General features: G+C 38.6%; 2 protein-coding genes across 3 annotated transcripts in view; one reads left to right on the plus strand and one right to left on the minus strand.

Annotated features, from left to right (window-relative positions):
* Positions 1 to 4,905, minus strand: part of LOC105498135 (interferon gamma inducible protein 16) — a 42,115-nt gene extending 37,210 nt beyond the window's left edge. The window contains exon 1 of one of the 2 annotated variants that reach the window (XM_011770007.3): positions 4,623 to 4,901. The gene's annotated coding sequence lies outside the window, so the exon portion shown is untranslated. Of the gene's footprint in view, positions 1 to 4,622 lie in introns of both variants that reach the window. The other variant, XM_071082869.1, reaches the window with a different exon arrangement.
* Positions 4,906 to 13,911: 9,006 nt separating this feature from the next.
* LOC112429503 (pyrin domain containing 5) lies at positions 13,912 to 14,478 on the plus strand. The gene is given in 2 exon segments (XM_071082910.1): positions 13,912 to 14,051; positions 14,054 to 14,478. Coding segments are annotated over 2 exon segments (360 nt in total). The 5' UTR covers positions 13,912 to 13,919; the 3' UTR covers positions 14,282 to 14,478.
* Positions 14,479 to 15,302: the final 824 nt, after the last annotated feature.

Consider the following 15,302-nt stretch of genomic DNA (forward strand, 5'->3'; position numbering starts at 1 on the left):
GGGTCCAGTTGTTAGAGGGAGGTCTGAGAACAAGCAATTGTCTCAGTGTTTAGTGTGTGAGCTCTGCAGTGTCAAAGCCCTTGGTTCCTCTTCTTATCCTTTACTAGGGCTGGAGCCTATTCCCCAGATCCCGCCTGTTGTTTCTTAAATCTTCCCACACCCAGTATGACTGGAGTGGCCTAGGTGTAAATGGGCTGCAGCCTCCCACCTTATATGAATAACCTTCTGCTACAGCGCTACAGTTTCATGCTGGGGCACCGACACTATTCTCCTTGACTCTTCCCTAGTTGGCTGTCATTAACATCCTCCCTTCTTTGGTGCTAGACCATGGCTTCTGTTCTCTGTACCCATAAAACCATCACTTTGCTGAAAATCTGCATGCTTTCTAGTGCAGCACCACAGTATTTATTCACTGAAATTATTTTACTGGTTGTTTTATTTTTCTTATTTCAGACTTGATTTGCCTAATTATTTCTTTTTGCACGACCAGTTTTCTCTCAATAAGCCACATTTATATTCCACTGAAATCCTTCAATATTTCTCCTTTTTCTTTCCAAAAATTCCTTGCTTCCTATACTCTCTCAGAAAATGTTGAAGAAGCTGCAACTTTTTTGCTCCTAGTACTTTTGTATTCCTTGTAGCTATGCTTCACAAAGATGCCAGATACCTTGTGTCTTCATGCCTCATGACTTTTCTAGTTCCTGCTTATTGCCTGGAAAGCCATTCCCACATTTCTTTCTTTGACTACTTCCCATACAACCTTAAGACTCAACTGAGGCTTTGTCTCCTGGTAGATTTTTCAGAGTCCCCTTACGGACAGAGTGTCACTCCTCTTGACCTCTTAACACCTGTATATTTCCATGATGACAGTGCAAGATATGGATTCCAAACGTTTTTAATTAATGAATTTTTTTAAGTTTGGGAATGATGTCTTCGTGTATCTTTTGTATAACCAAGGTATTTAAATTTCAGGGGCTATTAATTGGGCCAGGCGTGGTGGCTCACACCTGTAATCCCAGCATGCTGGAAGGCCAAGGCGTTCGGATCAGGAGGTCCGGAGATCAAGAGCATCCTGGCTAACATCGTGAGACCTCATTTCCACTGAAAATACAAAAAATTAGCCAGGTGTGGTGGCACACGCCTGCAGTCCCAGCTACTCAGGAGGCTGAGGCAGGAGAATCGCCTGAACCCAAGAGATGGAGGTTGCAGTGAGCGGAGATCGTGCCGCTGCCCTCCAGCCTGGGTGACAGAGCGAGATTCCATCAAAAAAAAAAAAAATTGCTTCGTTCTTAGGAGAACAGGAGGATCCTTGGATTGAAAACGTCCAGAGAATGAAGGTAAAATCTATACAAAAACACATTGTAGTGAAACTGAAGAATATAATAAACAAAACTACTCTGTATAGATCACCTACAAAGATTCAAGAATCAAATTGAAAGTGAATCGCTATATCAAAACTGTCCGAAGCAGGACAATGGAATCGTTTTTATATAATACTGGTCCAAAGTTCCATATCAATTGCAAAACCAAAAAAAAAATTTTCAGTGGAAAGTTTTGACTTATTTTGTGAGTGTGCTAGAAACAATAAGTTCCTCTTCAAACTTTCCTGTTCTTTCTTGTTCTATAAACAACCCTTTCCTCCTTTGCCACGCCCCAGACAGGCCTTCCCGCCTAATTGTTAAGGCACAGTCTCTTCCTTCCTGCCTAATTAGCCCTGCACAATTTAAAGCAGTAGCCAATCTGGTCAGCTCAGACTGTGCGTTGTGACTGACGCAGGCAGCACCCTTCTGTAGAAGCAAATATGCTTTGCTGAGAAATTTCCTGTTTAAGTGCTGGTTTTTCTTTGTGGCACCGAGCACATGTTTCTAAACAAGTGTGACAGCACAATTTATTTGCAAAATAAAACCAGATTTGGGATGACAGTAGGCTATGTATAATCTTTATTTCACTTAAATGTGAACGTTCACAGGTTTTGTTTTGCAGTATTAGTGTTTGATTTTGGAGTAATTATTTATATCCCAGTGGAGTTTCCAGTAAGACAGTATTTAGAATATATACACTAAATAGCCTTTCTGAAGCCTCCAGATTCTTAATTTCAAAATCTATCTAGCTCCACTGCACAGAATAGGTGCTTTCATCTTGTCTTAAGGGAAAATATAATTTTACATTTGGAGTTTTAATTTAGGCACAATGATATTTAAATAGAAGAGTCTCAAAAATTATTTTGTGATTCTCAGGGCCGCAGTCTTTTTGCAAGACAAAGACTCATGCCACAAGAAAACATCTATTGAAAATAATATTTAATAAGAAAACAATGAATAAAATTAAAAATGCTGCCAGCCAAAAGATAAGAAGAGTGAAAAATAAACTTTTTTTAGGTGCTCCTAATGCCTTAAAAAGAAAGCCCTGATCAAAGAGAAGAGAAACAGAAATTACAACAGCATGGTAAAGGGAGGGAAGAAAAAGAAGCATGACAATACACTAAAGCAATTGTCTTAGATAGTGAGATGATATAAATTTGTCATAAATTGAAGAACAGATTGCAGATTGTTAATTACCAGCATATACCTAAAAGGTCTGACCTGTTAATTGACAACTTTCATCAAATTTGATTTAAGAAATCTACATACAGGCCGGGCGCGGTGGCTCAAGCCTGTAATCCCAGCACTTTGGGAGGCCGAGACGGGCGGATCACAAGGTCAGGAGATCGAGACCATCCTGGCTAACACGGTGAAACCCCGTCTCTACTAAAAAATACAAAAACCTAGCCGGGCGAGGTGGCGGGCTTCTGTAGTCCCAGCTACTCGGGAGGCTGAGGCAGGAGAATGGCGTGAACCCGGGAGGCGGAGCTTGCAGTGAGCTGAGATCCGGCCACTGCACTCCAGTCTGGGCGACAAAGCGAGACTCTGTCTCAACAAAAAAAAAAAAAAAAAAAAAAAAAAAAAAGAAATCTACATACATGTTCTTAACAAAAAATGAAAAAAATTGTTAAAAATTATCTTGCAAAGAATAACTAAAGAAAGCCAGTTTATCTATGTTTGTGTAACTTTAAATATACCTTAAGCCCAAAAGTAACTTCAGATACCACATAATGATAAAAGGTTCAATTCCTAGGAAATTGTAACAGTTTTAGTTATGAATTTATCTAATTTATGTAATGATATTATTTATTATTTTATAGTGCTTCGTGGTACTATAATTAGTATATATTTCTCTTCGTATACACACATGCACAGACATCACTACACACACATATATTTATATGTATGTACTTGTTTGTCTACATGATTCTATATACATATATTTGTGTGTGAATGTATATTATATGTACACATACATATGTGATTGTGAGAGCACTACAAGGAAAAAAAAATTTTTTCTTTTTTTTGAGACAGTTTTTTTTTTCTTGCTCACTTGCCCAGGCTGGAGTGTAGTGGCACAATCTCGGCTCACTGTAACCTCTGCCTCCCGGTTCAAGCGATTCTACTGCCTCAGTATCCTGAGTAGCTGGGATTACAGGCACGCACGACCATACCCAGCTAATTTTTGTATTTTTAATAGAGATGGGGTTTCGCCAGGCTGGCCAGGCTGGTCTGGAACCTCTGACACCTCAAGTGATCAGCTCGCCTTGGTCTCCCAAAGTACTGGGATTGCAGGCGTGAACCTCTGTGCCCAGCCGAAAAAGCAAACTTTATAATAGGAGATTTCAGTTTATGTTTCAATTACTAAACGAACAAGATAAAAAAAATCTGTAATGATATAATAAATTTGAACAACGCAATTAATAAACTTAACATTTATCTAATAAAATTCTGAAATCAACATTTAAAAATCTCACATTCCATTTAAGCACACATGAAATATTGTACCAGGCTATAGAAAACATCTTTTAAAAATTTGAAAAGTAAGCAATAGTAACCTTTTCCTAATTGACTTCCCCTCCACTCCCCTATACCCTGCCACAAGGAAAAAAAAGTCATTAACTTTCAGGAGGGCAGAGAGTAATTCCAAAATGACTGAAATTCTGCCCCTAGCACCCGCTGTAGAATGGAGCTAAAGTAAAAGATCAACATATTTATGAAAATATTAAGACACCATGTACCATGAATAACTGTGTTTGTGAAACTTAAAAAAAATTTATATTCTATGTGTACATTTGTTCTCATGTTTTATAAAATTGAGATGATGTCATATAATACACCTCTATGTTCAGATGTGTTTTTTACTTAATATTCTTTCATGATACTTTTTTCGCATCACTATCTTGAGAACCCACCACAGCTACCGAGTTTCCAATGCTTCTTCCAGCCAAAATAACCAAAGCCCTCTTCTAAGTACCAACTTACGCCAATACACACTCAGAGAATTAGTTTTAAAATCTGCAGTGGTCAAAATGCATTTTCTCTTGTTCAGTCCTCAGTTGTGGTGGAATAAAAGAATCCTGTTATCTTCCTAAGTAAATGAAGGATTCCTATCAAGCAACTCGGCAACTTTTCTGAATACCCAGCCCTACTCCCATCACCCCATGACCCTGAATAACGAATACTGATTGTCCCCTTGTGATTTTGGGGACTTCAAGGAAGGAACAAGATCATATTTACAAAATCAGCAACAGTACTCACCTCACTGGAAATTTTTTCAACACTAGTCCAGATGTTGAGATCTTCAGCAATGCAGAAAACAATGATTATTTTGTGTGAGGGGGGAGATAAATCAGTAAAGTTCCCAGAAACGGAACTGCAGGATGTTGTAATCTTCAGAAATGCCAAGAAAATGAAGTATGTGCAAAGATAACAAGGAAAAAAGGCCTTGGTTGAGTCAGTTAGCTGACTAGTCCTGGCTTGCTCCTATTCTGTTATTGCCCCAGAGAGAATGGAGTAGGAGCAATGTGGAGACTCCTCCCACCAGTGTTTTTAGCTTTCGTTTCTGTTAGTCAGAGAAAATGAACAGTTTCCTGCTGGCAAGGGCTAGAGGGTGTGGTGAGGGGAAGTGGGGGGATGAGAAATTACTTTAATGGGTCCAGTGAACATTTTTCGGATGATGTATACACTAAAATCTCTGACTTCCCCAATATGCCATATGTCCATGTAACGAAATTACACTTGTACCTCATAAATGTATATAAATACAAATAAATAAGTTTTTTTTCCCACAAAATTAAATAGCTGAAAGGAATTCCAACATTAGAACTTTCTTACCCAGCAGGGCTTACATGTGGGTCATTAGAGACCTATATTGTCTACAATGATGCTCAAATATAAGAGAAGCAAGGTGTCTTCTTCTCCCTCCTTTCCTGTGCACAGAGTGGCAGTGGCAGGAGGAGATCTTGGTAGGAGCATCTATTGCTACTAATACTTTACTGCATCTCCTGGATGGGGAAGCATCTGCTATGAAATCGCTGTTTGTTTAAATACTACCTGAATTATTCATCCAATTGTTAATAACTGAGAAACCTGGGGGATTTCCAGATCAGAAAGTCATTATGAATATGTAAACCCTTCCTCAAATTTATATGAAGGAGTTTAACACTAGCTGTCCTCTTGACTATAACTAGGTTACTTTACTTCAATGATTAGATTCATGATTGCTCATGTTTTCTGCATTATTCATGGATAAATACAAGTGGATAGTGGGCTCACAATATGACAGCATCGAAGCCTTGAAAATCCCGGAAAATGCACTGAACTTCTGGCAGCATGAGGAGCCTGTTTAATCCTTTGCTCAGCAGTGCATTTTTCTCTGTTAAGGACAATGGATGCCCTTTAGAGTGCCGTAACCCCAGGATGTTAACTAAATGGCGTCAACTAGCAGATGATGTGGTGCTAACCCAGCAGCAGATCTGCAAGCAGGATGTGGTCATGAGTTGGAAAAGGGGCCCCATTGACAGTTAATATGTACTATTCAAGGCCATCTACAGAGCAAAAGAAAGCCGATTGTTTTAATCCAAACTAGGGCCATGAAGGGGATAGCTGAATTCTGGATTTCAAACCACACGAATAACTTTATCAAAGAAGGAATAAGTCAAGAAAAAGCAAAGAGGATCTGGAATGACAGCCATAAACACCTCTGGGTGTTCATGGTGATGTTTTACTGGCTTTAGGTTGCTCTTTATGTGGATACATTGAGTTGGCCTTAAGGCAGTAGGTAGAGAAGGATATTAGGGCGGTCATTGGGAACCCCAATCCAGAGGTCAAAGGGTAAGGACCCTTGGAAGTTATGACCATTCAAAACATTTTCTGCCTTTTACTTGTAATCATTTTATAGGCAGTAATGTCCTCAATTGGGACTCCAGCATACAACACACAAATTGCTGTCACCAATGAGGGCAATTCAGGACAATGCTCCATAGTTCATATGGCGAAGATGAAATTTTCATAGATGAAGAAAGAAATGCTTAAAAATGTGCATTTTCCCCCACTCTGTGGCAGTGGCCAACAATGGTAATTTGTGCTATCATACAGAAAAGTCATTAGTAAAATATACAAACATTTCTGATAAAGCGAAAAATATACAAAAATTTCTGATAAAGTGAAAAATGTGTGAATATATATATGTATAAATTATGTAGCTACATTATTAAAGTGACTAAATTTATATTAATCAGACATTATTTTGGATAAAATCTCTCAATTGTGTACCTATTTTTTAACAACTGAGGGTTCAGTTTCCCTCTTTATGACAAAAAGCAGCTTACTATTTTACCTTTCTGGCCTCGTTTTCCATACTGTTCCACATACACCAAAGTTTTAGTTGTGCAGAAACATTTATGTCACTTCACACTTTGGAGTATTTGTAGGTGACATTTCTCCTGTCAGTATTGCAAATGTCTTTACCTTGCTAAGAACAATAAGACCTATTGCATATTGATTTTTCATGATGCAATAGACTGTGGTACATGCATTGTTCACTTGTTTTTCAAATCAACCCTATGCAGCAAAGTTTCCCCTTTTTAGAGAAGACTACTATCTTAGTTGACTTGGGCCTTCTGGATGCTGAGGGCTCCAAAATCAAGGATGGCTAATTTGGTTTCTGGTATGAGCCCGCTTCCTGGCTTGCAGATGGCCATATTGATGTGGGGTCCTCACCTCTTGGTGAGAGAGAGAGCACCCTCTGATGCCTCTTCTTATAAGGGTACTAATCACATTATGAGGACCCCACCCTCATAAACTACCCCCCAAAGGCCTTGCTTTCAAATATCATCACATTGGGAGGTTATGGCTTCATCATATGAATTTGGGTAACATAATCCAGTGTGTAGCAATAATTGAAGCTATTTTCCAAAAACTAAGCTACTAGTGTTGGAGCCAGATTCAAACCAGATCCATCTTATTCCAAAGCCCATGCACTTGACCGCTAAGCAAAATTTCTTCCTTGATTTACTAATTTTTACACACATTTTATTCTTTAGCAAAACATTCATATACCATTTAAGCTTATGTGAATGTCATTTTCTTCATTATCTCTTTACAGATTCTCCACTTAACAATATTAGCACAAGGGCATTGTTTGTGTTCTCATGCTTCTTGCTGGGGCTGGACACTTGCTGTTAAAACACAGGAATCTGATTTTCCCAAAGCCTAAACTCAATTATTTTCTTTTTTTGGAATACTAACATTTGTCTCTCCAACTCTTACATGAATGAAACCATGAATTTCAGATATTGGCTTTGATGTTTTGTCCATTGATTCTCAGTTGAAATTAGAAGTCAAAGTTTATCTCTTTCATCATACTTGGTTTTGTGCTGTTTCCTTTTCCCCACTACATCCATTTTTTTTTTTCTGTATTATCTTGTATGTCCTAGATTGTGTTCTACTTAACATACGTATTTTGTGATTAAAATCAAAGTATATTATTATATGATACGGCTAAAGGCCAATTCAATTCTATAGACAAACTGAGATAAGTGTTAGAAATGCAAAATAATACAGAATTATGGACATACAAGATGGGAGAAGTTTATGGTGCAAATACCTATCGCCTTGGTCCTTTTTTCTTTTTCTTTTTTTTTTTTTGGCACTTGCACCAAGGGTGAATGTAGTTAAATAGTTAGGTGGCTGTTGTGAAAACGCCCTGCTGGACTAAGAACCACCCTATATAAGCACAAGGCAAGCTCAGACCAAAGAAGAGGCAGACCACTCCAGGCTGGTTGGTAGTCAAAGAGCTAGTCAGGAGAAACTTACATAGGAGGCAGTCTTAAGCCGGAGCAAGAGAAGGCAGATCTCCTCCTCCGCAAAGCACGTATGAGTAGTCTTTCATACAATGAGAAAAAAAGAGGAAGGAAAAGCCAGTAGGGGGCTGAGGGGTGGGGATAGCTATACTGATAGTGCCTTAAGCCATCTGGTTGCTCTCTTAATCTATTTACTTCCTGCTTAAAGGGATTGTTTGAGTTTCCTTCAATCTGTTCCACATTGCTAAGGAGGGGGAGGATGTTCCTGGAAGCAGCAGTTATATCTTGGCGCCAGTATGCATTTTCCAGTGAGACTGCAGCCTCCTATAACTCAATTTGAGGTCAGTTCCCAGAACACATTTTCACAACAATGCCATTCCTTTCTCTCCAATCTGAATGCTTCTCTCAGCCAGTCCTTACTTGAAATTTTGTAGTTTCTGTATTGCCGTTTTGTATTTTACTTTTCCTGTTGCCCAAAACTAATGCCATGAACTCCAGACAACTCTGTTGGCTGAAAGGGCTTCTGTAGTTCTAGGGTCGACCTCTTTACTTTGGAATGGAATAAAAAAGAGACTCAGTGTTGAGGTGGGAGAGGAGAGTGAATACATATGGAAACCTTGGGAGTGATGTGAACCAGTCATGATATACTGTACACAGCCAGAGTCGGCATCAGTCATCTCATGTTTATTGCATGTCACATGGAGAAAATATGAATGAAAAGTTTCTGTCTCATTAAAACTGTTCTCTGACCCTCCCTGTAATGGACACGCATACTTTCCCACTGTTTTAGTCTGTATAGTGCTGCTGTAATGGAATACTATAGACTGGGTAATTTATACAGAACAGAAATGTATTTCTCACAGTTCTTGAGGTGGAAGTCCAAGCTCAAGGCATCAGTAACTGGTGAGGCCTTCTTGCTGTGTCCTCAAATGACAAATGGGGTGAATTCACCCCCACAAGCCCCTGTTAAGAGTGGCATTAATCCGTTTATGTGAGTGAAACTCATCATCTGAATACCTCCCATTTGGCCCCACCTCCCAACACTGTTGCATTGGGTACTAAGTTTCAATATTATTTTTGAAGGGAGTAAAAACATTGATAGTTTCTACTTCTCCGGCTTTAACTCTGCTATCTTCATTCTTTATTTGCTTATTTTATTTAAAACTATTCTCCAGAAAGCATTCTTTGAGGATCTTTACTAGATTGATAATTTCTTTGCTCTGTTTCATTTCAGGACTTCACTTTTGGCTGTCAAAATTTCCCTTGGTATAATTTATCGCTAAAATTGAAGATGAGATTCTCTACTGTTGTCAATAATGAACTCCTAAACATCTGGTTTTGGGAATTTTTTTTTTTTTTCTTTTGAGATGGAGTCTTGCTCTGTTGCCCAGGCTGGAGTGCAATGGCATGATCTCGACTCACTGCAAACTCTGCCTCCCGGGTGCAAGTGATTCTCCTGTTTCAGCCTCCTAAGTAGCCAGAATTACAGGCATGCACCACCAAGCCTGGCTAATTTTTGTATTTTCAGTAGAGACAAGGTTTCACCATGTTGGCCAGGCTGGTCTCAAACTCCTGACCTCAAGTGATCCACCTACCTCGGCCTCCCAAAGTGCTGGGATTAAAGGCATGAGCCACGGCGCCCTGCTGGTTTTGGGAATTCTTACCCCAAATCTAAAATCTATAATTTACTCAGATTTGCTTAGCAGTAAGGGCAAAATTAATTGAAATTTTGATTTCTTAACTTTTTTTTTTCTTTTGGAGATAAAGTTGTGCCATGTTTCCCAGGCTGATCTCGAACTCCTGAGCTCAAACAATCTACCTACCTCAGCCTCCCAAAGTGCTGGGATTACAGGCATGAGCCACCACATCCATCCTTAATATTTTTGCTCAAATTTGGGTGTTAATATATTAAGAAGAGAGAAATAAAATTTACAAGTAACGGAGAAGCGGTGTTTGAATTTTATTTCCTTTCATGTTTTAGATTAAGGATTGACAATCTTTGGTTGAAGGAAAGAAACTGCTGTTCACACAAATAAGTGTTTCTATATGTTTGAATGTTTAAGGTATCAAGTCTTGAGTGTCAGAAACGCAAAATAATACAGAATTGGCCGGGCGCAGTAGCTCATGCCTGTAATCCCAGCACTTCAGGAGGCCGAGGCGGGTAGATCACAAGGTCAGGAGATCGAGACCATCCTGGCTAGTACGGTGAAACCCCGTCTCTACTAAAAATACAAAAAATTAGCTGGGCGTGGTGGGCGCCTGTAGTACCTGCTACTCGGGAGCCTGAGGCACAAGAATGGTGTGAACCGGGGAGGCAGAGCTTGCCGTGAGCCGAGTTCATGCCACTGTACTCCAGCCTGGGTGACAGAGTGAGACTACGTCTCAAAAATAAAAATAATAATACAGAGTTATGGACATACAAGATGGGAGAAGTTAATGGTGCAAATACCTATCGCCTTGGTCTTTTTGTTCCCTGACTCAGTAACAGGTGGCTAACTGCTCCTTAGGCTGATAGAGCCAAAACGTGATTCCAGCCTAAGAATCACAAAAGAGCAAAACAGAGAAGGGAACAGAGATCAAGCTCCTTTAGAAATTTGGAATATGGCAAGTTATTTCTTCTTAGCTTTATGGCAGTAATTTAAGTATTATGTGATTTTGTAATTGCAGAATATTATGACATAGCCAGAATAAAAGTACAGTTATTGTCTAAATAGATATTAGATTCACAAGTTAAATTGCCGTGAAAAAAATAACTAATAGCAGAAACATTAAAATAAACCATGCATTTTTCTATCAGCTTAGTCTGAAAGTTCACACAAATTCAATTACTTGAAGTTTCCTTGCAATTCACCATGTTTTACTTCCCTCTTAGAATCTAGAGTAAGTTGCACAGTGGAACCATAGGAAGTTGGATTACTCCCACCAGAGACGGAAGTTTCTAAATTTTCCACGTTTATTATATATATGTTATATATTTGGCATAATGCTTTGGATTTTTAAAAGCCTTCTTAACCTTGCTCTCTTTTGAAATTATTCTACAAGTAGATAGATGTGGTTTGATTATAATTCTGCTTTTTATCTATGCTATTTCCGGCTTGAACATCCCTCTTCAAGAATGTGCAGTGAGGACACTTGCTCTGTGCATTCTCAGGCAACTCTGGCTCTTGAGTAATCCAGCCATATGGATGAGTAGAACCTGGGAATTAGAGATTCCCAGGGCTGAAGTCTTAGATGGGATGCCTAGAGAGTTGATTCAACATATGTTATTTAACAAATGTTTATTGAGAACCTACTATGTGCAAGATACTACTCTAGGCGGTAGGAGTACAGCAATAAACAGCACACAAATCCTTGACCACAAGGCACTTCTATTTCAGCAGGCTGGCTATTAAAGAATAAACAAATAGCAATAGCATTTATACTATAATGTCATATATAATATAATGCTTATATATTACAAGCAGATAAGTACTATGAAGAAATATACAAGGTATGAGATAATAGACAGTCATGGTATCATGTGCTATTGTGCAGCATGCGTTCATTGAAGGTTGAGCTTAGAAAAAAACAATTAAGCAGAAAATCTGAACAGAGTGAAGGAGCAAGCTGTGCCAATATTCTAGGTGAAAAGAAATAAATGATTTGACAAAGGAAAGAATTGCTAATGCTTCAATTATAAGACTACTATATACCTGAGGGTTGGTGTTTTGGAAGCAAATAACACTAGTTTTATTTTTCTTTCCTTTTTAAATTTTTTAAACAGGGAATCATTCCATACTCTCTGTATGATAAGCAGGCAGTTGGCATAAGAAAAAGCAGAGCTCCTGGATTCAGAAGACTTGAATTCAGTAATTTGTACTGTCTTTTACTGGCTGTTTGGTTTCAGGTAACTCATGCCACCGAATTTAAAATGTAGTAATTGGGAGACTATAATAAATGCTAACTGTCTTGTATCAGGCATACCATGCTGTGTATTTACAACCCGGAGATGGGAATTATCATCCCCATCCAGAGATAATTATATGCTCCCTCAAGGTTTTCTTTTCTTTGTGTCTTCCAGACTCTGTGTGAAAGCCTTTGTACACAGTAAGGTGCTATCCAGTGTCAGCTATTATGCATGGTACAGGGCCATGCTTCTCAACTACAGTGTGTACACCCCTGGGTCATGAAGTCACCAAATCAATTGTCTGCATTTTCTTTGGGTATACATTTTACCCTATAGCAAATACTTTAAAATAGGTTTTAAGTAAACAGGTATCATGGAGTAAAATGTAAATTTTATATTTATGTGATAAAAGCTGTCTCAATTTTCTTATATATAAATTGTTATTGATATGTGAATGTTAGCACATAATAGGGTTATAGGAAGGTTGCATTCTTATAGATAAGTGGGAAACATGCTGAGTTGACTGTGTTTAGCATATAATAGATGCTCAGGAAACGCAAATTTCCTTCTTTTCTTTCACTGGTAAGACTGGGACATTCAGGTGGTTTAATCGTTTTAAGTATTTGAAATGTGTTCCTTATTTTGAAAATGTTCCTTATAATACTTTCAATTTTCACTTATACATTCTACATGTATAAGTGGAGTTTCTCTAGTTATCACCTGCCTATAGGAAAAAATAATAAGTTCATATGAAAAGTAATAACTCAGAATTTATTAACATTGTCTATCAATGGGAGCCTCCCCTAAAAGTCACAGTTGGTTATCTTCAGTTCATAAACATCCTTTCTTGTTCTTGGCTCAAGTCCTCTACCATATAGGTTGCTACTTTTAAAGTAAAATTACTAAATACTAGTAATTTTGAGCACCTGTTCATATATGTGTTGGGCATTTGAGTAATGTGGTTATTCATATCTATTGTCCATTTTTCACATGTGCCGTACAAATAGGACAATGTGTAGTTCTACACGCAATCTGAATTATATACATTGCCTATGTTTTCTTTCAGGATTTGGAAGTATTTGTTATGTTTATTTTTTCTTTTTTATAAAGAAATTTAGAGTTTACATGCAGTCAAATTTAATAAACTTTTCCTTCCTCACTTGTACCTTTTGTGCTTAAGACACCTTCCCCTACCTCAACATAGTGAGATTATCCTGTTTTCTTCTAATGGGTTACTAGTCACATTAGGTCTTCAATGTGCTACACACTTTAAATAACCAGATCTATGTGACTGGAGGAAAACTGACTCATCAAGCAAAGGATGGCACTGAGCCATTCATGAGGGATCCACCCCCATGAGCCAAACACTTCCCGTCAAGCCCCACCTCCAACACTGGGAATCACATTTCAGCATGAGATTTGGGGAAAATAAATATCCAAACCATATAAATATGGTTCCAAAAACATGATCCATGAAAGAAGAAATTGAACAATTGAGCTTTATCTACTGTATACATGTCAAAAAAATTTAAATTGTACCCCTGAAATATGTGCATTGTGTTGTATGTCAGTTACGCCTGAATAACTCTGTTTTAAAAATATCAGGAAAATGGATCCCATTTTCTAAGAATTCCGGAGGTGTTGTGTACCCTTCTGAAGATGTCTTTCCCAGGAAGAAAGACTATCTTGCTTAAAAAGATCTTTCTTATATTTCACCAAAATCTCTTTTAGTATACTGTAAACATTTTATTTTCCCTTTAAAAAATAGTAACAGCTCACACTGCTTTATTTTGAACGTTGAATCACTTTTGGTGGTATAATCTTACATAGTTTGGATTCCTTATAAGCTGATCCTAAAGTCGTGAGATGGAGAGTAAATATAAGGAGACACTCTCGCTAACCCCCCTGGATAACATCACTGATGAGGAACTGGATAGCTGTAAGTTCTTTCTTCCAGATGGGTTTAATATTGCCGCAGGCAAACTACATACTGGAAACAGAGCACAAGTAGCCAACTTGATGATTTAAAATGCTGGCGTGGAGTCTGCAGTGAGGAAGACCGTATTTTTCAGAAGTTGAATTACATGCTTGTGGCAAAATGTCTTCCGGAAGAGGAGGAAACGGGTATACGTGGGAGTCCCGCATCTGCCCGGTCCCTTTCTCAGTCAAGACTTGGCCTTTCCTTTCATGGCATTTTCTGGGAATTATTGATGAGGGAAACGGGATAGCACTAAGCTATTCATGAGGGATCCACCCCGTTATCCAGACACCTCCCATCAGGCCCCACCTCCAACACTAGGGATTGCATTTCAGCATGAAAGTCCCCCAGGGAACGCTGCTGGAATTTGTTTGCTAACTTAGTACGCCAGCCTTGTTCGTTACTCCCTTTTACTGAAAAATCACTCCTAAGAAGTGTTTGTTACAAATTCCACAAATCCATCCCAGCCTTTGTTTTCATCTCTTGTTCCAGCCCTCAGGGCTGCCACTTCCATTAGTCATCTTTTCTCTTCTCCAGTTCAATTGCAGAGCACATGAACATGGAATTTCAATCTTCTCAAAACCTCATGTACACGGTTTACCAAAGATTTGAAGAGAAAGGAAAGAAATCATAGCACTGGAAAAAAATAAACTGGAATACTAGGTCATTTTGTTCTCCCACACAGCCTGCCCATTCTTCTCCCTGTCCCCGGCCTGCTGTGGCCCCAGACCATCCTTTCTTCAAGGGAGTCTTATATTCATGCATCCGCTCTTTCGAATTCAAATATTATTTATCTTTCTATTTCCTTCCACTAATGACAACATAAGCTACCCGCACACAAAACCTGTTTTTATATTATTGGACAAATCATTGAATGTCTCCATCTTATCTGCATTTTGTTTATATTTCTGATTTTTTTCTCTATGTGCAATTAATATATCCTTTACTTATGTCTGTATGATTAAAATTGACCAACAAAGGAGCATCTCACACAAGGATCCCCAAAATGAGAGCCTCCAAATGTAACAATTTAGAGATTTTTAAGTTCAACTCTAACAGCAAAACCTATGACATCTTTTGCTGTGTGTGTGTGTGTGTGTGTGTGTGCGCGCGCGCGCGCACGCAAGCACACAATATGGATAACATGGTTTCTACGTTCAAGTGATTTCTATGAAGGCGAGATGAGACCGTGTAAGTGATGATGTAAGCCATAGTTCTATACAGATATAAACTGTTAGGCAATATTTAAGGCGCTTCAGTGAAAGGGCTGG

Source organism: Macaca nemestrina, chromosome 1 (assembly GCF_043159975.1).
Source record: "Macaca nemestrina isolate mMacNem1 chromosome 1, mMacNem.hap1, whole genome shotgun sequence".
Classification (NCBI taxonomy): Eukaryota; Metazoa; Chordata; class Mammalia; order Primates; family Cercopithecidae; genus Macaca; species Macaca nemestrina.